Raw genomic sequence first — 25,564 nt, 5'->3', positions numbered from 1 at the left:
GTTGGATTGGGAAGATCTTGGAATCCTCCAGGAAAAACTGAGCAAAGTGGCTGGGCTTCCTATTTTGATGAAGCCGAAGACGTACGAATTGTTATGTGTAGATGGGGTTTTGGGATGGATGTGTGTGTGTTCCCCCGTGTGATTATTGTATGTGTTTCGCCTATTGTGTCCCTCATGGTTTCCCATCCCTCGTGTGATCAGGTGTGAGTATTTTGTAATCAACCCCTTTCTGTCTATTTAAGCTCTGTGTGTTTGTCAGTCTTTGTCGGATCGTCTGCCGCACCTAACGTAACAATTGACAACTGTGACGCATACGACATACGCAGACAGAACAAGCGAATAAATATGCTGCAAAATGTACTCAGAACTGTCTCATAGCATGTCATAGTGAATGTGTGCCTGGCTAAAAATGACGATAGACGTTGAAAAACAGCCTGCCTCTGAAAACTTATAAACTGGTTGAGATGTGCCTAAGATCACTACTTGCTTGACTCGCAGGGAATTTTAAAATACGTATACATACAAGCACTATTTTATGCTGTACGTTCTACCTAGAAATGACGGTACAGTGGTACCTCGTCATACGACCGCTTGTCATACAATATTCTCGTCTTATGACGGAAATTTCGATCGAATAATTCGCCCGTGATGCGGTCAAAATTTTGTGATGCGACCAAGCCAGGTCTTTTTTGCATCTCTTTCGTGTATAACAATATCTACGAGCACCGAATGAGTTCTTCAGACGAGTTGCGACCAGGAAACGCACAACGCGCATGTGTGGGAAAAAGAGGGCTTTCTGGGTAATGAAGTAGACTCGTGCACACAACGCCGATAGGCAATGGCACTCTTTCTCAGAATAAATAATAATAATAATAATAAGAATCGGACATAGGCCCTGTCGTCATTATCAACAACACAAAAAAAAGCCTACTTGTCATCACACCCAGAAACTGCGTGTGACGAAATTGGTGGTGCTTCTCCATAAGCTGCGTTTACTCGGCAAAAGACCTAAATAAGTGCAAGTTACGGACTTGTAATTTGGCATTCTGCTGTTGTGGATACAGGTCGCTTACCTCTCACTGTCTTTCACTTACCTTACTTCAGTCAGCTAGTAGGAGGCAGATCACCACCCAAACATCTTTTCATATTACCGCAGAAGGGAATGTGTGTTATGTTACCGCAAGTTTAGATTTCTGATGGATGTGGGGAAAAAACTGTCCTTAAGCCTATTTGTCCGTGCTTTGTGGGACCTATAGCGTCTGCCAGAGGGCAGCAGCTGGAACAGATTGTGACCAGGGTGGTAAGGGTCCCCTATGATGTTCTTGGCTCTGCTGAGGTAACGAGGGCTGGCAATGTCTTCCAGTGAGGGCAGAGAGCAGCCGACAATCCTCTGGGCAGTGTTAATCACTTTCTGCATGGCCTTTTTGTCTGCCGCCGTGCTTCCAGCGTACCACACTGTGATGCCGTACGCCAGGATGCTCTCTACAGTGGTTCTATAGAAGGTTATCAGAAGCTTGGTGCCCAAGTTGTTCTTCCTAAGTACCCTGAGGAAATGGAGTCGTTTCTGAGCCTTCGTCACCACTGCCGTGATGTTTGTAGACCATGAGAGCTTATCTGTGATGTGGACCCCCAGGAATTTAAAGGACTGGACCCTGTCTACACATACTCCATTTATGAGGAGTGGGGCCAGATCTGTGCCGTGTTTGCGAAAGTCCAGGATTATTTCTTTAGTTTTCGTGGTGTTCAGTGTGAGATTGTTCACCGAGCACCACGAAGACAATTTGTTGACCTCATCTCTGTAAGCCGACTCATCCCCTCCTGAGATGAGTCCGACCACAGTGGTGTCGTCAGTGAATTTGATGATGGCGTTAGACTGGTGGGTGGGTGTACAGTCGTATGTGTACAGGGAGTACAGAAGAGGACTCAGTACACAGCCTTGAGGGGAGCCAGTGCTCAGTGTAATGGAGGAAGAGAGGTGGGGACCAAGTCTAACAGTCTGTGGTCGGTTGGTCAAGAAGTTCTTTATCCAGCAGCAGATTGAAGAGGATAGTCTAAGGTGGGAGAGTTTGTCAGTCAGAATGTCCGGTTTTATGGTGTTGAAGGCTGAGCTATAGTCAATGAACTGAGCTATAGTCAATGAAGAGCATCCTCACGTAGTTCCCATGGTGTTCCAGGTGGCTCAGTGCTGTATGAAGAGCAATGGCAATAGCATCCTCAGTGGACCTGTTTGCTCTATAAGCAAACTGGTGAGGGTCAATTGAGGGAGGGATTGTATTCCTGATATGGCGGGCTACCAACTTTTCAAAGCACTTCATGATCACAGGCGTGAGGGCAACAGGCCTATAATCATTCATGCTGCCAATGGTTGGCTTTTTGGGGACAGGGATGATGGTGGCAGATTTCAGACAGGATGGAATGATGGATTGTTGCAGGGAACAATTGAAAATGTTTGTGAAGACTCCAGCCAGCTGGTCAGCACAGGCTTTGAGCACCTTCCCAGGTACTCCGTCTGGGCCAGCAGCCTTCCTGGTGTTCACAGACCGCATTACCAGTCTCACTTCCTGTTCCCGGAACGTCAGTGTATTGCTGCAGGGTGGTGGTGGGGGTGTTGAGACTGGGTCTGATTTGTCAGTCTCAAAGCGGGCAAAGAAACGGTTCAATTTCTCCGCTAGTGAGGCATCTGCGTTAACAGACATATTATTGTTATTGTAGTTGGTAATATGTCGTATTCCTTGCCACATCTTCTTTGGGTTATTTTCTGTGAAGTGCTCCTCAATTTTCTTGGTATATGCTGCCTTGGCCTTTTTAATGCCTCGTTTCAGCTCAGCTCTGGCAGCTCTATATTTTATCTTGTCCCCTGATCTAAAGGCGGAGTTACGACATTTGATTAGTGCCTGTGTCTCATTGGTCATCCAGGGTTTTTGGTTAGGAAAAACCCGTATTCGTTCATCTATAGTGACGTTGTCAATGCAGTTTTTTATGTAAGAAAGTACAGAGTCCGTGTAGTCCTGGAGGTTGTCGTGTACAAAAAGTTCCCAGTTGGTGCGGGAAAAACAGTCCTGCAGCTGAGAGAGTGCGTCGTCGGGCCAAGTTTTTATTATCTTTATTTTTGGCGTTGTTTGCCTCCGGAGTGGAGTGTAAGCGGGGGTGAGAGATAGGCAGAGATGATCTGATCCAGCTAGGTGAGGGAGGGAAGTGGCTTTATAAGCATGTTTGATGTTAGAATAGACATGGTCAAGAGTTTTGTCTCCTCTAGTATTACAATTTACGTATTGAATAAACTTAGGTAACACAGTCTTTAAACTTCATTACCCACAATCAATACGTGGGTAAGCTCAGCTGTTGCATTTCCTGTTATTCTTATCTAATACAAGGAGTTTTATATTACTTCTCGTTCGCTGCTCATAACATCCAGCGGCACCGGCCCGCAATTCCCTCCTCGCAATATTTCCGGTCGCAACTCTCTCTCATAGGCGCCGTTCAAAGCGGTTGCGACCAGAGCCATTACAACGAGGGAGTTGCGAGTCGGTGCCCCTGATGTCCCCACGAGCAGCGGAGCGATCGCTAATATGTGCTACAAGACTATTTCTCGTTGGCAAGTGGTTGTGGGTTATCCTATTGTGAGGACATTTGTGTGCATCATTTTCGGAATATTTTGAAGGGAATACGTAGTACAACAGCAAAAAGCCCATCGATAGTGAACGTGAGGGTGGCGGCGTGGCAAACAACTAACCCGGCCAGAACGGAGGTAAAAAAAAGATTACAACAAAATTAGAATTCAGTTTTATGTAAAGTTACATTAAATGTATGTTTGAGTGTGTCTGTATATATTAATCCAAGTTAATTTAAATTTGTTTGTTCCGTTTACGAGTGCGTGGTCGTGGACAAAAAAACCTGAAGCCAACCCCCCGAGGCCAAGCCCCCTGCCCTTAACAGACACCAGAAACGTATAAACGTCGTCGGGCACCTTACCCTGGCTGCTCGGGGGGCCGCCAGCCCCCTCGGCCGGGAGGACCGGAGAGGAGCTGGGCGGGCAGGAGCTAGGCGGGCAGGAGCTAGGCGGGCAGGAGCTAGGCGGGCAGGAGCTAGGCGGGCAGGAGCTAGGTAGGCAGGAGCTAGGCAGGCAGGACCTCGGTGATGCGCCTCCCCACAAAGACAAGTCGGGCGGTGTTAGAAACTCCTCCCTGAGCCTCCCCGCCGGCCGCCACGCGGTGGTCCACTGTAGATGGCCCGCCGACAAGGCAAATTACCCCAGTCGGGGTAATCCAGGTCGGAGTAATCGGAGAAAGAGTGGGGGTCAACTTCCTCCGGTGGAGCGTATCGGAGTCCGAATCGGCTAAGAAAATCACTGTCCGAGTCCGAATCTCCAGCATACAAATCAATTAGCTCCCGGTCGTCCTCACCATCAGAAAAGTCAGAATCCCAACCGACAAAGATTTGGCGTTCCAACGGGGCCGATGGAGGCTGTGGATTCTCCCTCCATTGAGGAAAAGACTCGCTGGAGTTTTAATACAGATAACTTGGGCGATGAGCTGGGGGTGTCGGAACTTGGGCATTATCACTTAGCTGTGCTGGCAGCCCAGTGCGACGCGCTGAACGAAGGGTGGGTTTAAAGGTGGATGGAGGCCCAGAATTACCTCCTCGTCGGGATTCCTCCGCTGCCAGAACGTCTCTGAGGTGTCCAAACCACGGCGTTTCCATTATAAACTCCCTAAAAGATCTTAGGGAGCTTACGGCTAAATCCATGTGGTCGGGGGGCTTCGAGAAGGGTGGCCGGCGTCGACGAGAGCGTCGACGAGAGCGTCGGCACGAGCGTGGGTGGCTTCTCGCTGGGTCCATGATGGTCGGATCGTGCTGTTACGATCGCGCCGCGTCGTCGTGGCACGATCGGGAATGGATTCGGACCGAGGCTCGGGGAAGTAGGATCTGACGAGGTATTAGCTTCAAAGCAACATCTTTAATAACTCAGAAGGGACCTTACAACACAATGAGGACTTGTGAAAACGAAAGCGATACCAAACAGGAAACAGGAGAACGAGAGGTATCGAGGAGAAACGTAGCGTGGCTGCATGGCTACTGAATCCACGCAGTGACTTCCAGGAACATTCAGGAATTGTGCAGGAGCTTGCAGGAACGATCCGACAATGATAATCGAACTAATTGGTGTTTAAATACTAACTCAGGAAGTCATCAACAGATTGATTCCAGCTGCTCTGTTTCTACGGCAGGCCAGGAGGGACAAAACGGGGCGCTCCTGACAAATATTATTAATAGTGCTTGAACTGGTAATCTAAAGGCCAATTTGAAACACAGTCATGGTACTGATTGACTTTCCAATGATCCCTTATATTTCCAAAAACATGACACAACCTAACAAATGAAAATTCCAATTTGATCAAAATGCTAAATTAACCGTATATGGCCAATGTGTCATGTTTGATACAAGAATTTTCAACAATGCGATTTTTTTTTCCTCGATAGTACTCTTTTGTATAGTAAACTGTTCAAGCCTTCAAAAGGTATTCAGATCAAGCTATACAGGACTAGATTTAAAAGTATTAGCAACAGCAACAGCAGTCGTCACACTCAATGAAAGAATTGATAGCCATGCTTTTCCACAATGGGGAAATATTTGTCTCAAATGTATAGTATACACACAAATACATCTGAGATTCACGTGTTTAGATCCCCACACATCTCAACAATTGTAATGTTTTTGAGATCCACAAATACAGTTCGTAATTTTCACGTTTTTGGCGTGCACGGTTATATCCGTCTTTTCTTTTTTCTTTTTCCACAAACATCAGTGGTTACTTCACCCATCTTGGGAACAATGTGAAATGAATGTTAACTTACCAATTGGACACTTCGAACAACATTGGTTCTCATCTCGCTGAAACTGAGTTTGATGACATTCAAGTGTATTGGTCCGAAAGACATAAATTAGGACAATCTATAAAGAGACAACAAGATGTTAGTTATAGCTATAATTAATGAAGAAAAATCTGCAATATGGTTTTCCATTGGCATTTTGGCTAATTATGTCATACTTACATGGACATACAGTAGGGCAAATAAGTATTTAGTCAACCACCAATTGTGCAAGTTCTCCTACTTGAAAAGATTAGAGAGGCCTGTAATTGTCAACATGGGTAAACCTCAACCATGACAGACAGAATGTTGAAAAATAAACAGAAAACACATTGTTTGATTTTTAAAGAATTTATTTGCAAATCATGGTGGAAAATAAGTATTTGGTCAATACCAAAAGTTCATCTCAATACTTTGTTATGTACCCTTTGTTGGCAATAACGAGGCCAAGCGTTTTGTGTAACTCTTCACAAGCTTTTCACACACTGGCTGGTATTTTGGCCAATTCCTCCATGCAGATCTGCTCTAGAGCAGTGATGTTTTGGGGCTGTCGTTAGGCAACACAGACTTTCAACTCCCTCCACAGATTTTCTATGGGGTTGAGATCTGGAGACTGGCTGGGCCACTCCAGACCCTGGAAAGGCTTCTTACGAAGCCACTCCTTTGTTGCTCTGGCTGTCTGTTTGGGATCATTGTCATGCTGAAAGACGCAGCCACGTCTCATCTTCAATGTCCTTGCTGATGGAAGGGGATTTTCACTCAAAATCTCTCGATACATGGCCACATTTATTATTTCCTTCACACAGATCAGTCGTCCTAGTCCCTTTGCAGAAAAACAGTCCCAAAGCATGATGTTCCCACCCCCATGCTTCACAGTGGGTATGGTGTTCTTCGGATGCAATTCAGTATTCTTTCTCCTCCAAACACGAGAACCTATGTTTCTACAAAAAACTTCTATTTTGGTTTCATCTGACCATAACACATTCTTCCAATCCTCTTCTGGATCATCCAAATGTTCTCTAGCGAACCACAGACAGGCCTGGATGTGTACTGACTTCAGCAGGGGGACACATCTGGCAGTGCAGGATTTGAGTCCCTCGCGGCGCATTGTGTTACTGATAGTTGGCTTTGTTACTTTGGTCCCAGCTCTCTGTAGGTCATTCACTAGGTCCCGCCGTGAGGTTCTGGGATTTTTGCTCACCGTTCTTGTTATCATTTGACGCCACACGGGGTGAGATCTTGCATGGAGCCCCAGATCGAGGGAGATTATTAGTGGTCTTGTACGTCTTCCATTTCGGAATAATTGCTCCCACAGTTTATTTCTATACACCAAGCGTTCTACCTATTGCAGATTCAGTCTTCCCAGCCTTGTGCAGGTCTACAATGTTGTCTCTGGTGTCCTTCGACAGCTCTTTGGTCTTGGCCATAGTGGAGTTTGAAGTGTGAGAAACTGAGGTTGTGGACAGGTGTCTCTTATACCGATAATGAGTTAAAACAGATGCTATTAATACAGATAACGAGTGGAGACCTCGTTAGACCTCATTAGAAGTTAAACCTTGTTAGACCTTGTTAGAAGTTAGGCCTCATTGACAGCGAGAAATCTTGCTTGTTTTTAGGTGACCAAATACTTATTTTCCATTCTAATTTGAAAATTAATTCTTTAAAAATCAAACTATATGTTTTTCTGTTTATTTTTCTACATTCTGTCTCTCATGGTTGAGATTTACCCATGTTGACAATTACAGGCTTCTCTAATCTTTTCAAGTAGGAGAACTTTCACAATTGGTGGTTTACTAAATACTTATTTGCCCCACTGGATACTTGTTCATAAATATGCACTGAACCATTCAAATAAATTAAATAAATACCTTTCTAACTCAACTTCTAACTCAAATGCACTTTTTGAATCCCCCCCATTTAACTTTGACTAACAAAAGAAAAAAGAAACTGTGAAAGTTAAGTGTTGTATTTAATTTTTGATGATTGAATTTAAACAGCCACAAGATGATGCAAAGCAGTACTTTTACTGTAAAAGGGGGCAGCTAGATGAATATAAATAATGGTGGATAGGATACCCCTTAAAACTCTGTAAAATGTCAATTTGTGAAAAGAAAAGACTAGTTGGAATGAGCATCACAAAAAACATCTTAAAACTACAAAGCATCGTCTCTTTTAGGGGAACTGTTGGCATCAGCTTAACTAAAGACTACATGTTGAGGCAACTAGTACTTCAAAGACAATGTTCCACTATACAGTGGTACCTCGTCATACGACCGCTCGTCATACAAAATTCTCGTCTTACGGCGGAAATTTCGATCGAATAATTTGCCCGTCATGCGATCAAAATTTCGTGATGCGACCAAGCCATGTCTTTTTTGCATATCTTTCGTGTATAACAATATCTACGAGCACGGAACGATTAATTCAGACAAGTTTCTCCTAAGACCAGGAAACGCACAACGCGCATGCAAGAGGGCTTTCTGGGTAATGAAGTATACTCGTGCACACAACACCCATAGGCAATGGCAACCTTTCTCCGAATAAAACTTCATTACCCACAATCAATACGTGGGTAAGCTCAACTATTGTATTTCCTGTTATTCTTTCTAAGGAAAGAAGCTCCCGCGATCGTTCTTTAAAGAATATTTCTCGTTGGCAAGTAGTCGTGCGTTATCCTATTGTGAGGACATTTGTGTGCATCATTTTGGGAATATTTTGAAGGCAATACAACAGCAAACAGTCCATCCATAGCGAACGTGAGGGTGGAGTCGTGGCAAACCGCCAACCCGGAAAACGAAGGTAACAAAAGATTACAACAAAATTAGAATTCAGTTTTGTGTAAAGTTACATTAAACGAATGTTTGAGTGTCTGTATATATTAATCCAAGTTAATATAAATTTGTTTGTTCCGTTCACGAGTGCGTTGTCGTGGAAAAAAAACGAAGCCCACCCCCCCCACGCCCCCAAACGTCTCTGTCTCCCGTCGGCGAAATCTGCCCAATTTTAGTTCGATTAAACACATTTTATTACTATTAAACCACTAGTTATGTGTTACTTTGTTAATAGATGGCGAATTAGAAGAAATGAAACATTTTTTCCAATCCAATATCCTGTTTTTGGTGTTTTTTCAGAGGGCTGGAACGAATTAATTTGTTTTCCATTCATTTCAATGGAAAACGTCCGCTCGAGTTACGAGAATCTCGTCATACGAGCTCAGTTCCGGAACGGATTAAGCTCGTATCTCGAGGTACCACTGTACTATATATTTTTTTCAAATTAATTGATATTGTCATAAACACACCTGTCACAGGAAACATTTCTGTACTAAAGAAGTCAAATCAAAACAGCCAATAAGATTGAGTCATTTGTTAGTCAGAGGTAGAAAAGCTTGCAACATCACAAATGTTGCTTTGTTTTGTTTGTTTTACCATCATACGATGAACAGTGAGTTGATTGTTTCCCAACACCATTCTACGTTAAATGCTTGGCACGAGCCGGAAACCTTAATAATGGGCCCTTCTGCATGAACTTGGATGCAAATCCAAAATCAGATGTATCTGGAAAAAAAGGAAACATTTTAAGTCAATGTAAATCTAACCTGGTTTCTCCGTTAAGTGCAACGTACTCGACTGTTAGGCAATTGATACTAGTCCACCCAGAAATAAATAATGGATTTGATTTTTGTTCAATTGTGTTCAAAGTTCAAAAGGTGTTTTGTTTTGTAAAAACAACCACATTTTCTCTGACTTAACAAAGGCTTGTGCTTCTTGAAATAGCATGACTCTCCTCTCGGTTACCTGGGACAAACAAGGAAATTTAGTGGAAAACTAAAATGGTGGAAAGTTGAAGCCCAGAGTGTTTCAAAACCCCGCAGTACCAGAAAATGCCAGTGGAGGCTGCCTTCAAAAAGGACCGATCTTATGATACCCACAATGAAACACGCAATTTCACTATTTAAATAAACCTTTCTAAATTTGGACTGTATAACAAGACCATCGCTTTATGACAACTGTAAGTGGGTGATTTTTTTCTACCAGAATCTTTAAAATGTAATCGGTCTTTAAAAATATCAAATTGCATGACCGGGCGGCCCGGCGGGTTGAGTGGTTAGCGCGTCGGCCTCACAATAGGGGACTTGGGTCCAAATCCAGGTCGGTCCACCGGTGTGGAGTTTGCATGTTCTCCATGGGTCTGCTTTGGGTGTTCTCCGAGTTCTCCGGTTTCTTCCCACATTCCAAAGACATGCATGATAGGCTGATTGGACACTCTAAATTGCCCCTAGGTATGAGTATGAGCGTGAATGGTTGTTTGTCTCCTTGTGCTCTGCCATTGGCTGGCCACCCATTCAGGGTGAACACCGCCTCTGGCTCGAAGTCAGCTGGGATAGGCTCCAGCACGCCCCACGACCCTAGTGAGGATAAAGCGGTAGACAAAATGAGATGAGATGAAAATGCATGACTTTGTGGGCCATGCTCCCCTCCGCCAGGAATATTATTCGTCATATTATTATTATAATTATGTATTTATTTATTATCGTTGTTTAACAATGGTCACAATTTCTTGGAGCCAATCAGAAGTGGCAAACAAGCCTTTGCTTGACCAAGTTCTTTTTTACATTCTGTAATTTACAACTGCTACTGTAGACGTGAAGTGCATTTTGTCACACCTCTGCCTTTAGACCTGTCCAACTTGAGTGTCCCTCCTGAATACTAAGTCCTGCTGGCATAGCTCTAAAGGTCGCAGTAAGGTAGCAATCCTTCAGGGGAGTGAAAAACAAATGAGCAACATGACATACAGTATATAAAACATCCTTCACATAATATGAACCCACAACCTCATGTTTATCACAACTAGATGGCCTAGTTCTTAAATAAATTTTAACCTAAAATAAAAATTCAGCCACAATTTTGAATGTTTATAAAACTGAAAGGTAGCTCCATTATTGATTAATGCATTTTCCGCTCCATGTATCCTCACAAATGTAACGGGGGTGCTGAAGCCTATCCCAGGCAACTATGGATAGTAGCCGGGGGAACACCTGAATTGGTTGCCAGCCAATCGGGGGGCACAAAGAGACTAAGAACCACCCATGCATATGCTCATATCTAGGGACTACTTTGAGTGATCAATCAGGCTATGCAGACAACCTCCCATTCAAGATGAAAATGTTTTCCTTCTAAATGTTGGGATTGGGAGTGCAAATGGGTGTCTGTCTTTATGTGTCCCCTATGACTGACTGGCGTCCAGTCGGGAGTGTGGTCCACCTTTTGCCCAAAGTCTCCTGGCATAGGCTCCAGCACCCCGCCACCGTGACAAGAATAAGCGGTGTTGAAAATGAATGAATAAATAACCACAGTAGTTTAATTTTAATGGACACAATAATTCAGATTATTGATGTATTGATGATTATAGATGTATTCAATTTTATACGGCAAAATACATGTTTTTAAATAGAAATTACTCTCACCGTACAAGTTTGATGATATTTTCCAGAGCCAATCAAAATTGCGTTGGAGGTAAGATATTTCTGACATTGGTGTGAAAAGAAGAACCTCTATCCGCCTGTCACAAGGAATTGATTCATAACAAACCAGAATACGCAACAATACAAAACAAATACAAAAAAATAGGCGGCCTGGCGACTAAGTGGTTAGCGCGTTGGCCTCACAGTGGGGGATCTAGGTTCAAAACCAGGTTGGTCTACCTGTGTGGAGTTTGCATGTTCTCCCGGGGTCTGCGTGGGTTTTCTCCGGGTACTCCGGTTTTCCTCCCACATTACAAAGACATGCATAGTCGGTTAATTGGACACGCTAAATTGCCCCTAGGTATGAGTGTGAGCGTGAATGCTTGTTTGTGCCCTGTGATTGGCTGGCCATCAATTCAGGGTGTCCCCCACCGTTGGCCCAAAGTCAGCTGGGGTAGACTACAGCCCTCAGTGAGGATAAAGTGGTTCAGAAAATGAGATGAGATACTAAAAATAGCATAATGGTAAACATCTTCCAAACTATTTTTTTATTTTTTGTTATTATTTAGTTTTATTTATTTATAAATTGCATTGCATCAAAGGCATTTTAATGTTGTCATTTTTTTAAATACTATTTTGTTAAATTTGAACGTTTCTCTCCATATCCAAAATGGTATGCAGTTCACAACTCCACGCACAGGGAGGCGCTAAAATGCAAGATATAATTTGAGCAAAGATGAGCCTGTAAGAAAGACGCAGCTGAACTGTAGACATAGATGTTTAATTGTTAATAGTCATTAAAATGCTTCCTTGGGGAGGAAAAGCACATTTTGTCAAAAATAACCCAGATGTTATCAACCCTTCCAATTACCTGAGACTTTTTGGCACTTGTGTATAATATTTGTCTGGCCAAAACCGTATTGGTCGCTTGTGACCGGAGGCACAGAGGATGGACACTCCTACTCCCATTCTGTTAAATATTAGCTCCCCATAGCAGATTTGTGTTTTGGTGATCTACGATGCTACTCACACTTTGCCACTCCTAATTATTTATTCATTCGTTCATTTTCTGAAGCACTCCTCACAAGGGTGCTGGAGCCTATTCCAACTATAACTACATGAACCAGGCGGTTCAATGTTAATGAATACGTTTGCAGTGTACTTCTTTCATTGATTTGTACATTTTTGTATCCACCATCAAAGAAAGAGCTTGCATGGTAATGACTTATTAACTGACGTCCATGTTTTTTTATTTCCTGGTCTACAAGGCATGGTGTAATGGCGTGAGATGTGGTATGCGTACCACCCTACACACTTCAATATACTTCGACTAAAGTGCACCCACTGCGGCCCTTTGAGGACCGGTTTGACACCACTCACTCGCTAAACAGCTAGCATCTGTAAATTAAACACAACGTGTTACAATGACAAAGACTCACCGAAATATTTGAAGGCGACAGCGTTTGAGTTTTTTGTTTGTTTACTTTCACTTTGACTGGTCTGAACCACTCGTTAAAGGGTGCGCGCTAATCATGACCATATCGATTCTTTGGTATTTACACTCATAGCCGACTCATTTGTTATCCATTTCGTTTAACAAGTATAAATACTCATTGAAAATGTAAAATGGGAGTATATGCATCATTTCAACTGTTTTTTGGTAGTTTACCATGGCGCACAACACCCCGTAGCAGTTAGAAGGTTGGATAGTCCGTATCAACCGCGTGATCCATCAAAATGGCGTTGACGAAAGAGAAGTGCCGTGTTTCTGTTGCATTTTCCAAAACTGCAGCGGCGGACCGTGAATTTCTAAGCGACGCCTTCTATATCTGAATCAATCCAACACTGAAAAACTATTTTATGGCTATAAAACCATTACTGCTGCTACAGCTGCGACACATAAAAAATCATCAATAATAACCTCATACAATTGAAATATTATTTAGGAATATAGCCATATTTTACAACCCAAAAATATTTTTATTTGTACACAAAATCCATCGTCCTTTCTTTCCTCCTTTTCTATCGCCATCGAAGCTAATGCTGAAAGTCGAGCCTGTCTTGACGTATTTCTGGCGTAGTAATTCTTATTCGATTTAGGGCTGAAAATGGTCGTTCCCGGTTGAGACAGGCTTGCTTGCTTTGGAGTTGTACGACCTTTCTTAATGATGTCCAGCTTTTCTTAAAAAGTCCATCTTTAAAATGGCTTTGACAGTAAATCTGCAAACAAATCCATTTCTTCTCCTTCAGCCATTGCGGGTTGACAAAACCGCTATTACATCAACACAACAATATATTTGCTTGTGCAGCTCGCTCCAGATACAGTTTGGTAGCTCTGGGTAGTCTACTCTATCTCTAGCCAATCATAATTGGTGAAAGCGATGACGTATCCCTACGCCTGCGAGAAGGCATTTGTGTTGCCAACTCGAAATCAGATTGGTTAAAGCAGCGGTCACCAAACTACGGCCCGCGGGCCAGATACGGCCCGCCGGCACATTTGGACCGGCCCTCTGAACAATACCAGAGACGCTATCGGATTTTTTTTCCTATTTGGCCTTGAAGACTGGGACGTTTTAATCTTGTGTTTGGTTCATTGCACCCCTGCTGAGCCCACAAATCATCCCAGTGAAGCGGGGCTTCGCATTGCTTCTTTGGTGACACACGCGGGGAGAGTGTTTCCCTTTGACGCACGCGGGCACGTCCACCGTTGCATGCGCGAGCAGTGTTAGCGAGACATCTGGACGATCGCAGGTGAGGGCGGAGCCCTGGGACCATCGCTATTGCGATGCTATTCAAGCATATAAAAATTGTGCAACCTGAACCTGTTTGAGAACGGAATAATGGCGAAAAAGTTAGTTGAGAGAAAAATTGATTCAGAATGCAGGGTATTTAACCTGCAGTGGACAAACGATTATTTTTTTGTTCAATGCAAAGAAAAGGCTGTTTGTCTCATCTGTCAAAAGACGGACAATCTTCGCCGGCACTACGAATCCCGTCACAAAGACAAGTACGATAGCGTGCAAGGCCAAATACGAGCAGACAAACTCTCAAAGCTAAAAGGTGGACTATTATCTCAGCAGAATACATTTGTACGCCAAGCTCAGCTGAACCAGGCATCCGTTCGGGCCAGCTTTCGGGTTGCTAAACTGATAGCAAGCAACGGTAAGCCTTTCACTGACGGAGACTTTTTTAAGAAATGTATGGATGTTGTCGTGGAGGAGGTGTGTCCCGAGAAGAAAGATGCATTTAATGCCGTAAGTCTGTCAGCGAGTACAATGACCAGACGCGTTGAAGAAATCGGGAGTAATGTATATGCCCAGCTGCAGCAGAAGACGAAAGAATTTGACTTGTTTTCATTAGCACTGGATGAAAGCACGGACGTGCAAGACAGCGGGGGCAGAGTTTTGAGGCGTTTTTACGAGCTTCTACCCAAAATTAACGCTTTTCTTCATTTAACGAGGGCTGGCAATGTCTTCCAGTGAGGGCAGCGAGCAGCCGACAATCCTCTGGGCAGTGTTAATCACTTTCTGCATGGCCTTTTTGTCAGCCACCGTGCTTCCAGCGTACCACACTATATTCCGTAACTATCACTTATTTAGGTCTTTTGCCGAGTAAACGCAGCTTATGGAGAAGCACCACCAATTTCGTCACACGCAGTTTCTGGGTGTGATGACAAGTAGGCTTTTTTGTTGTTGATAATGACGACAGGGCCTATGTCCGATTATTATTATTATTATTATTAAAAGACAAAACGGTCCCAGAGCTGATCAACCCAGAATGGAAATGGCACCTCACATTTTTAACAGACGTGACAGAAATACTTAACCGCCTTAACTTGCAGCTACAAGGCTAAGGGAAACTCATTTGCGACATGTATTCACACATAAAAGCATTTGAGGTGAAATTAGCGCTGCTTTTGGAACAAGTGAAAAAGCGCAACTTTGTCCATCTTCCTGCTACCCAAAACCTGTCAACAGAGAACCCAGCGGTCCCGTTCCCAGCTGAAAAGTGTGTGGAAGCACTGGAAATGCTGAAGGCAGAGTTCGGTGTGCGATTCACTGAACTACATGTTCATGCAAAAGAAATCCGTCTTTTTCAGAACCCTTTTGTTGCCGACATTGATGAAGCCCAGCCTTCATATCAGTTTGAGTTGGCTGAGTTACAGAACTGTGATGTTCTGAAAGACGCATTCAAGCTCAACAGTCTCATTGACTTCTATGCCTCCCTCCCAAACGACACATATCCAAACATCAAAAAACACGCAATGAAAATGTCCTCAGTTTTTGGCAGCACGTATATCTGCGAGAAAACCTTTTCTCGCATGAAACTGCTGAAAACTCAGATGAGATCAAGATTGACAGATGAACATTTGCATCAGTGCTTGAGACTGGCTGTAACTAGAATGGAACCTGATATTCAACTTCTCACCAGCCAGATGCAGGCCCACAGTTCACACTGATGAACATACATAGGTAAGCTCACTTTTCTGACTTGAATGAGTCATTCTGAGCATAAACAAATATAATCATAATAAAATCTACTGGGATAAAATCCATCTTTACAACCATACTGATAGTGAAATGTATTGTGCTGTGTAGGTGTGGTTTCACTTAGTTCAGTTTCTCAACCTGCTTCCTTTGTGGTTTTCACAGGGAAGTTGATGAGAGAGCTGCAAACAGCGGTGTCTACAAGCCTATTGGAACCTACAAAAGGATTATAAGGAAGAAACACAAGAACTTTAAGAGACTGCTCATATGTGTCAGAGAGATTCTGCTCTGACAACTGAGCTGAACTTTTATCTGTTAAGATTGTGCATGGCACAACAGAAAGTTAATGTTCTATGGCTTTTTTTCTATGAAGAACCCAGAGAGAGTTATTTAGTTATTATTTATTTCATAAATAGTGTTATTTATTTCCTGTTTTTTTCTGTGAAGAACTCAGAGAGGGTTATTTAGTTATTATTTATTTCATTAATAGTGTTATTATTTGTTCCCTGACTTTTTTTTCTGTAAAGAACCTGGAAAGGGTTATTTGGTTGTGTGGCTTTCTGGAAAACAATAAAAAAATTAAGCTCCCCTACGATCGTCACACTTTTTCTGTTACAAACTGACACCGGCCCCCCCATCAGAGAAGGGAAAAGTTATGTGGCCCTCACAGGAAAAAGTTTGGGGACCCATGGGTTAAAGCAACAGTTTTATCGACGCTTGTTTTATGCAGCAGAGCCTGCAGAAATGATTGTGAAGGCCTCAAATCAGATTTCTAACCCTGGCAACAAATAACAGCTGAAATGTGATTGGTTATATGCTTAAATATGAAAACACATCTGGAAGCAGCGCAACCAGAGGAAAAGCAATGAAAGGAAGCTGACAGACAATTTGGAATTATTTAATAAGTATTCATGGACAAAACATAATTAACATCAGTCTGTGATTCAGATATTTTTTAGGGCAGCAGAGAAGGCCTTGCAGGCCCTGATGGTCCACCACTGCAAAACTGTGATTAAAATGTTGCATGCTTTGGCAGGTGTAGGTACACAAACAGGCGTTGCACAACACTGTCTTTAAATGAAAGAGGATTAAGGCCAGGTGGACAAGATTCTGATACTACTTGTCATTTTCTCATCTCATCTCATTTTCTGAACCGCTTTATCCTCACTAGGGTCGTGGGGGTGCTGGAGCCTATCCCAGCTGACTTCGACTCAGAGGTGGGGGACACCCTGAATTGGTGGCCAGCCAATCGCAGGACACAAGGAGACAAACAACCATTCACGCTCACACTCATACCTAGGGGCAATCTAGAGTGTCCTATCAGCCTACCATGCATGTATTTGGAATGTGGGAGGAAACCGGAGTACCCGGAGAACACCCACGCTCGCCCGGGGAGAACATGCAAACTCCACACAGGTGGAATAACCTGGATTTGAATCCAGGTTGGGCCACCTGTGTGCAGTTCCGGGTGTCCCCCGCCTCGTGTCTGAAGGCAGCTCGGATAAGCTCCAGCACCCCCCGCAACCTGAGTGAGGATAAAGCGGTTCTGAAAATGAAATGAAAAAAATAAATGTGACAATCAAAACAAAAGACACGACTGGAGCAACAAAAGTCTAAAGCTGAGGAATAAAACAAACTTGAACAGAAATCATCAGTGTTGTTTATTTGTTTCTGTATGCATTTATCTTATACAAACAAAGAAATATTTGCTCTCAGCATCACGAACGCTATTTTTCAATATGAAAAATAATGCGTGCACAATTTGCGTCTTTGGTTCATATATAAATCCTAAAAGCGGTGAGATAATGTACAGCTATGGGCTATCACATCATAACAAATCAGATTGTATTATTGTAATTTACTTCTAGACAGAAGTGTTAACTATTTTTAAAAAGAATACATGTCAATATAGTTGTGAAATCTTGTCAACTGTAATTCCGTTTGAGATTTGTAGAGAAAACTATAACTCACTGTATTTACTCGCATATAAGCCGCCCCGCGTATAAGCCACACCCTTACAATTGTAGAATTTTACAATTTTTACAACTTTGTAAATGCAAAACATCAAAGTATTCAATTTGAAAAAAGAAATAAGTCTATCTTGATGAGAACCTGATGCTTTTTAATGACAGAAATTACAATTTTCTTATCAGCCGTGTAAGATGTTGTGGTGGCCAAATTGCTTCTAATGTTGAAATATCTCTATTTTTTTCGATGGTTCATATTACTGCAATAGTTTACACTTTTGAACAAGAAATAAAAAACAAAAAAAATCAAAGCGGGATTTTGCTTTATTTCATATCACAAATGTACAATCATTTTCTTTCAAAAAGGAAGTAACGTAAGCACAACCAGTAAGTGTGTCCGTTGCGATATAGTGTTCACCAAGTCTCTAGGTGCAATAATAGCATGAGGTACACATTACGCAGGTATCAAGACTGATATTTTAACGATCGACCGCAAGACCTTTGATCAGCCTTAACTATTGGGATGTGCTGACATGGTAAATGCTACGAACACATGAATCAAGGCTACTGCATCTGGCCAGTCAGAGCACGTTTAACTAGGTAAGATGGCGGCGCCTTAGGTAAGATGGCGACACCTTGAGCGAGCAGTGACAGGCAGAGTTTTTTCATGTTTTATGCAAGATACATTTTTTTTCTTGAATTTCATTCATAGACATCAAAATACATTTTGTTTAGTGTTTTATCTGTTGGTCTTTCTCTATTTTAAAATAAATGACTGTATCGGCTGCATTGTCTTCCGTTATGGCGTTTCGTCTTTGTCACCTTGCAGTTTTGTGCATGTCATCTTTTTATGCGCATATACGCCGTACCCTCGATTCATCATGTTTTTGTCCGACAAATGTGGGTTATATGCGAGTAAATATGGTAATCTCTAAATAGTAGTTCACTATAATAGTTTTTCTTTCTGCTATCCATTGCCAGTATCACACTAAGAAAGTCCAAATATTCCTTTACATAATGATACAAAAATTAAAGCTAAAATAAAGCACCGATAATATTGAGATTTTTTTAGGTTAGAGTGTTTGCTCTTTTACCTGTTTTGTTTTGTTTCTCTTTTTAATAGGAGGTTCATTTAGGATCCCCTTCCAATTTATGATTCATCTGAAGATGAAAATAAGTGACACCAGGAGGAGACTGAAGCAGACTTTTGATGCATTGTTCTTCAGCAGGACCTCAATGGGGTAATGGTCACTCACCTTGAGTGCCTGAGTGGGAAACAAAAAAATAGGTGTGATTCAATTGTTGTTTTTACACTGAACACATGCACTTCTCGCTTAAAGTCATTTTAGATAGGCTGCCGCATACCTGCAACCCTAATGAGGACAACTGCTACAGAAAACATTTACATTTTTATTTTTCCTCTGTGTAATCTAAATTTTTGTGTGAAAGAGCCAAGCATGCAAATGTGATTGCCGAAACAGTATTTACCGTATTTATTCGAGTGTAACGCACACCAATGTATAACGCGCACCCATGTATAACGCACACCCATAATTTGTGAGTAAAAATTGGTGTACATTTTTTGTTCCACTTTTTCTCAGCTCACACCAAGGATTGCACCGGTAGTGGTAACTGGCAAATGCTGAACACGTCGCCATGACAAAACATTTATTCATAACATATGGTACGGAAACCTGGTAAAACAAACTACTACCAATATGAACACAATTCTCAAATGGAATTTACAATTTTAAATCCTTAAAGTCTAATTCATCATCATAATATTTAAAAATTTTCAAAGTCTGATTCATCATCATCAGATTCACCAAACAATTGATTCCATTCTTCTTGAGCTAGGATAGCGCTACCTGGGCGGACTCGTGAGCAAGTGTCCCGCGAACGTTTCCGTGGAGCAACTTTTTTTTATTTTTACTCCTATAAACTTGACGAAGGCTATTTGGAGAGGGCTGGCCTTTGAAAAAGAAGGTAGATTATCGCCATCTGGCGGACAAAAACAGATTTTACGTCTCCCATTATAACGGCTGCGGAGTGGACTTTTTCACCGGCGGAGAGGTGTTTTTCGCCGGGATTCAAACTTTGCTTCAGTTTTTTGGTACAAAAGTTTGCGCGTTATACTCGAATAAATACGGTATTCATTCATTTTCCCTTTTGCTTAGCCTCACAACGGTCAACAACTACGGACACCTGGAATTGGTTGCCAGCCAATCGCAGGGCACAAGGAGACAAACAACCATTCACAGCCACACTCTATCCTAGGGACAATTTAGAGCAGGGGGGCTGAAACTTTTTTGCTCCAAGATCTACTTTTCAAGGAACTAACATAGCACAATGTTTTGTTCTTTTTTTTAAATATATTGCATGATGGCTGCATCATTAGAAAAATACATTTTTTGGTAGTTACTGCTGGACTCTGGTCATGGTTTTTTATTGGACAACTGTATGATTTCCACAGCAATAATCGTTCAGTAGCTTTTCAGTACTGGTACTGATTTTTGTACTTATGTTCCAGTTGCTTGTTTGTTGTCTTATTAGGCTGTCTCAAACTAAATAAAAAACAAATTCCATGTGTGTGTATTATACTTAGCCAATAAAGATGACTCTTATTCTGGTTTGACTTCATAAAAGCTCAAGACTCCTTTGAAATATAGTCATTGAAGTAAGCCACTTATTACCGCTTCCTCTGTTAGGTGATATTCCACTTGAAAGTTAAATGGCTTGGCTGAAAAGGGTACAACTGCATTGGAGAAAGTGTTACCGTGTACAACCATCCTGGTGAAACACAAATAAAATGAAATTAATTCACATAACGGTTAGCATGAGTGGTTAGCGCGTCGGCCTCACAGCTCTGGGGTCCTGGGTTCAAATTCAGGTCGGTCCACCTGTGTGGAGTTTGCATGTTGCCCCCGGGCCTGTGTAGATTTGCTCCGGGTAATCCGGATTCCTCCCACATTCCAAAAAAACATGCATGGGAGCCTGATTGGACACTCTAAATTGTCTTTAGGTGTGGGTGTGAGTGTGCATGGTTGTCTGTTTCCTTGTGCCCTGCGATCGGCTAGCCACCGATTCAGGGTGTCGACCGCCTCTGGCCCGGAGTCAGCTGGGATAGGCTCCAGCACCCCCTGCGACCCTAACAAGGATAAGCGGTTGAGAAAATTAGATGAGAGATGAGATCATTCACATAACCATAATTGTATTTAAACATAATGTATTTTATATAGATGTGCTCCATTGTACCCTTTTTATATTTATTTCAAGAATCATTCGGTTTTAACTCACTTAATGCAGTATATTAATCTACACTTGTAGTACTTTGTTGCTCCCCATTTACCTGTCATAGGCGCAGGTGGTGGTTCCTCGGACAGTGGTGTCTGTCTTCTCTGGCATCAGCCAGAACAGATTGTTGTCTGTGAACAAGCGCAGTTTACCACGGGCCCTCTTGGAAAGGTAGGAACAATCAGCATTGAAGTCACCAAGAAGCATCACATTCTGTTAAATGGAAAAAAATAACTGCACAGAGAACTACTCTACCATGCATTAACTCGTTGGCTGCTTTTGATGGTCACAGAAACCCAAATATTTTTTGATTGTAGTGCAGGCAGCGATCAATAGCTGCAAGCCCTCCCAGTAAAAATGAACTGGATGTATATCGCCCTAAAGGGCATTGAAATATGAGAGTTCTTCGTCAGTCATCCCATCTTAAATGATTGGTCGTTTGTTGTTGTCATAGCAGCTCATGGGTTAAATTTAAAAAATAATCTTTAATATGTTAATGGCATTCATGAACTGAATGTATTTGTTTCCATCCATTTTTTTAAATTTATATTGATTCATTCATTTTCTAAACCGCTGTATCCTTATTAGAGTCGCAGGGGGTGCTGGAGGCTCTCCCAGCTGACTCTGGGCCAGAGGCGGGGACACCCTGAATCGGTGGCCAGCCGATCGCAGGGCACAAGGAGAAGGACAACCATGCACATTGACACCCATACCTAGGCGTTATTTAGAGTGTCCAATCAGCCTACCACACATGTTTTTGGAAACTGGAGTACCCTGAGGAAACCCACACAGGCCTCTGGGAGAACATGCAAACTCCACACAGGTGGACCGACCTGAATTTGAACCCAGGACCCCAATGCTGTGAGGCCGACGCGCTAACCACTCAACCCCCGGGCAGCTGTAAATTTATATTTGTATTTATTTATTTTAAAGAGTTTGATTTTCAGGGAAACTAGTATGTAACTGAAATATTTACATAAATAGGAATTTCAATTTTATAATGCAATTTATGGGAAATGTTGATCCATGCCCTAAGGACAGACCAATATCTTGAAAGTGACATTTTACCTCAGTTTTCCACATCCTCTTCACATGTTGTAATACATCATACAGAGCCTCAAGCTCCTTAGAAACGTTAGCTGGACTGGTATGTTGTGGGATGAGGACAAAATCCTTGATCTCTAAAAAGCAAGTAAGGAATGAGCATTGTAAGAATATAAAAAAATATATATTTTAGAGGGGTAATGTTGGGTGACAAACCCGTTTTTATGGCTTTAAAGCGAACAACAAAGGGCTCTCGGGAGAAAGCATCAACATCTCCTGGCTTAGTGTCAGGGTACTGATACTGCCCTGTGACTGTCACTGTATCGGCCCTGCATACATCCAACCTCTGTGAGAATTGGTATCTTACCATTAACTTTAAAATAAATACATGTTGAAATATTTAGCTTACCTGTAGACAAATACATACTGTTCCTGGTATGTTTCAGATCTACCCAGTCTTTTACTTGCCACAGCATTATACTCATGATAGGTGTCATATCTGAGTATAAACAGACAGGGGACAACATGACTCGGGACATTGATCCGAGTATTACTTTGTGTGTGTTTTTAAATATTCAATCACTTGTTAAGATGCTCAAGCAACTGGTTCAAAGCTGTTTTTTTACTGTCTCTCACTTCCTGTAGTAGACTCACGTCACATCTGGAAATTATCTGCAGGAAATCATGAAAGAAATAGTTTGCTTGAGGCAACATGTTGATGACACTATCACAGGTTGAGTGGAGTTCAACACTCTCTGTCCTCAAACTTAGTCTTTAAATAGTGAACCAGTTAAGTAGTAAAAGCCTATGAATACATTACCTTAGCATATATACGCATTATATCCTGCTTGTTGGCTTTCGAATCTCCAAAATGCTGAAGGTTGAAGGCACATATCCTGAATTCTGAAGATCCCTGAATACCACACATACAAAGATATGAAAGCAGGGTGGGGAGGAAATGTTTCATTGTCACGGCTGTAAAAGCAAAAACAAAGGGAGGAAATAGAAAACATTAATTGTTAATGTTGAATTTTGGCATAAATAATATCTCCTAGGCCGCTTCGTGCTGTCGAGGTTCACTCGCCTGACTTTTTTGTGGGTAAGCGCGGGCTCAATTCCCACCGGTGGCGGTATGAGTGCGGATGGTTGTTTGTCTCTCCGTGTGCCCTGCGATTTACTGGCGACCAGCCTAGGGTGTAGTCAGCCTTTCGCCGGAAGACAGCTGGGTTAGGCTCCAGCAACCCTCGCGACCCTAGTGAGGATAAAGGGGTTCGGAAAATGAGATGAGATGAACTACAGTTGATGATTGTCACACCCACATAGATCCTATTTGTTGCCCTGGGTGTATATGAATTCTTAGGACAACTGATTATTTTATTCAGGTGAATAATATGTGGTTAGCGTGTCGGCCTCACAGTGTGAGACCTGGGTTCAAATCCAGGTCAGTCCACCCGTGTGGAGTTTGCATGTTCTCCCCGGGCATGCGTGGGTTTTCTCCGAGTACTCTGGATTCCTCGCACATTCTATAGAGATGCATGTTAGGCTGATTGGACACTCTAAATTGCCCCTAGGTATGAGTGTGAGCGTGGATGGTTGTTTCTCTCCTTGTGCCCTGCGATTAGCTGGCCACCAATTCAGGTTGTCCCCCGCCTCTGGCCTGAACTCAGATGGGATAGGTACCCGGAGAAAACCCACGCTGAGGAGAACATGCAAACTCCACACAGGAAATCCGAAACTCAACGAAGGGTTGAACTCTCGACCACAGAGGCGTATGTACTAACCACTCTCTCAAACAAAATTACGTAATGTTATCTGTTTGACGTTATTTTCAATTGGAAAAACTGTCAATCGTTGAACCATTGTCAAAGACATTGGGCATATTTGTACATTGAAAATACAGTGGTTTATATTTATATTATTTTTAGTGTGTGCCAAGCAGGTTTTTGTTTTGTTCATCTTTTTAAGACATGGCTCCATGCCACAAAAAAACATTGGGCTATATATTTTACATACCCCGTTATACATATGCATCTGGGAGGAACAAGATAATACCTAAGTTATGTGCACTTTCACTTGTTATTTTGAAACTTCTACTCCCAATGCAGAGCACTATACAGTCTTGCATTGTACCACTGTCAAAAATATTAAAAAATACACAATAACATACATGGCACTCAGTCAAAACTGAATGGAATCTTCTTTATAGTATACTTATCTTTGGGTACAACATTTACGGAAGTTCTATTATGAGTCGCCTTATTCACCAGATACCACATATTACATTTTGTGGGCAAGCCACAAAGGTCACAACATTCGGGACCATTGCTAATAACAAAATCTGCCTATATGAAATAATAATAATGGTCAGTGTTATGTAGGGGACCTGTTTATTTAATCTTGCGGATGCACAGTATGTATTATAGCAAAGTAAAATAGTGTATGCAATTATTTTCTAACATTTCACCAATTGATATAGTGCAACTGTATATCACATGTAAGGGGTGAGCTAAGGCAATAATTATTTTAATCTTGTAAATTGCTTTGTTAAAAATTATTAGGGATAGTACAGTATAATATTTAAGCAAAACATGATTTTCTTTATATTAGTTTTTATGACTAATAATATTAAATATTGGGTGAAATACATATTTTTGTATTATATTCTTTTATAATGGTTAGTTATAATTAGGTAAACAATAAATTACATTAATACATGTATTCATTTTTATTTCAATAATAATCTATTTTACAAGCCTATTTTTTCAGAGATTTTTTTTATCTGTATAGACATTGCCCTATATAATTTTATATTTATTTTCTAAGCAAGTGTATATATATACACACACACACACACACCTCTTAAACACATCCACAGACCTAAATCTGTCACCCCGCATACGACTCACATGACAGTCTGTACAGTAAATGGAACATTTGTTAGATTGTTTTTCTGCCACACACAAACACACATGTTCACACACATTTCCTGACCCACTCAGCGTGTTTAAGAATCCTCCTATGAAAGTTTTTAAAAGGAAAAATATAGCCACTTACCAAGTCCAGATGTACTTTTATGCCAACTTCCTTCTTTCTTTATGTAATACTAGTAAGCTTGCTCTGTGACTGTTTCCTGTGGGTGTGTCCTCCTCCTATTGGTGAGTACATATGTATACATGTCTTGCAGTACACTAAGTATTTGTGCTGACTTATAGTTTCCATGCCTATGCGAGGTAACTGGCAGTTTAGACTTGCTTTTCTATTCGTCCAAATTCAGGGAAAAGTACTTCCTCACCAAGAGCTTATTGAAGCAAGTCAGAATTATATGAAAGGGACATGTTCCTTGTTAATTGGAGGTAAAAGTTTATGGAAATTCACACTTTAATTATGGCACAAACTTTAACATATATTTATATATATATATATATATATATATATAT

The 25,564-nt window shown here is 41.8% G+C and overlaps 2 protein-coding genes and 1 long non-coding RNA gene across 6 annotated transcripts in view; 1 reads left to right on the top strand and 2 right to left on the bottom strand.

Moving 5' to 3' along the window:
* Window positions 1-13,141, bottom strand: part of LOC144085607 (tumor necrosis factor receptor superfamily member 5-like) — a 38,067-nt gene extending 24,926 nt beyond the window's left edge. Inside the window, exons 1-3 of one of the 4 annotated variants that reach the window (XM_077615193.1) lie at window positions 13,005-13,141; window positions 9,300-9,428; window positions 5,857-5,953 (exon numbers count right to left, since the gene is read on the bottom strand). In XM_077615193.1, the coding sequence (XP_077471319.1) occupies window positions 5,857-5,953; window positions 9,300-9,341 (139 nt within the window). In that variant the 5' untranslated portion in view covers window positions 9,342-9,428; window positions 13,005-13,141. The other 3 variants (XM_077615106.1, XM_077615356.1, XM_077615276.1) reach the window with 3 other exon arrangements.
* On the top strand, window positions 12,534-16,414 carry LOC144085880 (uncharacterized). Its single transcript, XR_013304282.1, has 2 exons — window positions 12,534-15,807; window positions 15,988-16,414. It is a non-coding gene; the product is annotated as an uncharacterized LOC144085880 (long non-coding RNA).
* A 1,045-nt stretch (window positions 16,415-17,459) lies between these two features.
* dnase1l1 (deoxyribonuclease I-like 1) lies at window positions 17,460-25,475 on the bottom strand. The gene is made up of 10 exons (XM_077614977.1): window positions 25,182-25,475; window positions 23,212-23,379; window positions 22,948-23,102; window positions 22,711-22,799; window positions 22,537-22,626; window positions 22,344-22,456; window positions 22,152-22,264; window positions 21,139-21,296; window positions 20,483-20,579; window positions 17,460-19,054 (listed from the first exon to the last, which is right to left on the bottom strand). Exons 3-10 carry the CDS (start codon window positions 23,092-23,094, stop codon window positions 18,947-18,949), a joined length of 915 nt encoding a protein of 304 aa, XP_077471103.1. The 5' UTR covers window positions 23,095-23,102; window positions 23,212-23,379; window positions 25,182-25,475; the 3' UTR covers window positions 17,460-18,946.
* Window positions 25,476-25,564: the final 89 nt, after the last annotated feature.

The sequence above is a fragment of the Stigmatopora argus genome, chromosome 1 (assembly GCF_051989625.1).
Source record: "Stigmatopora argus isolate UIUO_Sarg chromosome 1, RoL_Sarg_1.0, whole genome shotgun sequence".
Classification (NCBI taxonomy): Eukaryota; Metazoa; Chordata; class Actinopteri; order Syngnathiformes; family Syngnathidae; genus Stigmatopora; species Stigmatopora argus.
This window is presented reverse-complemented; position numbering and strand designations above follow the sequence as displayed.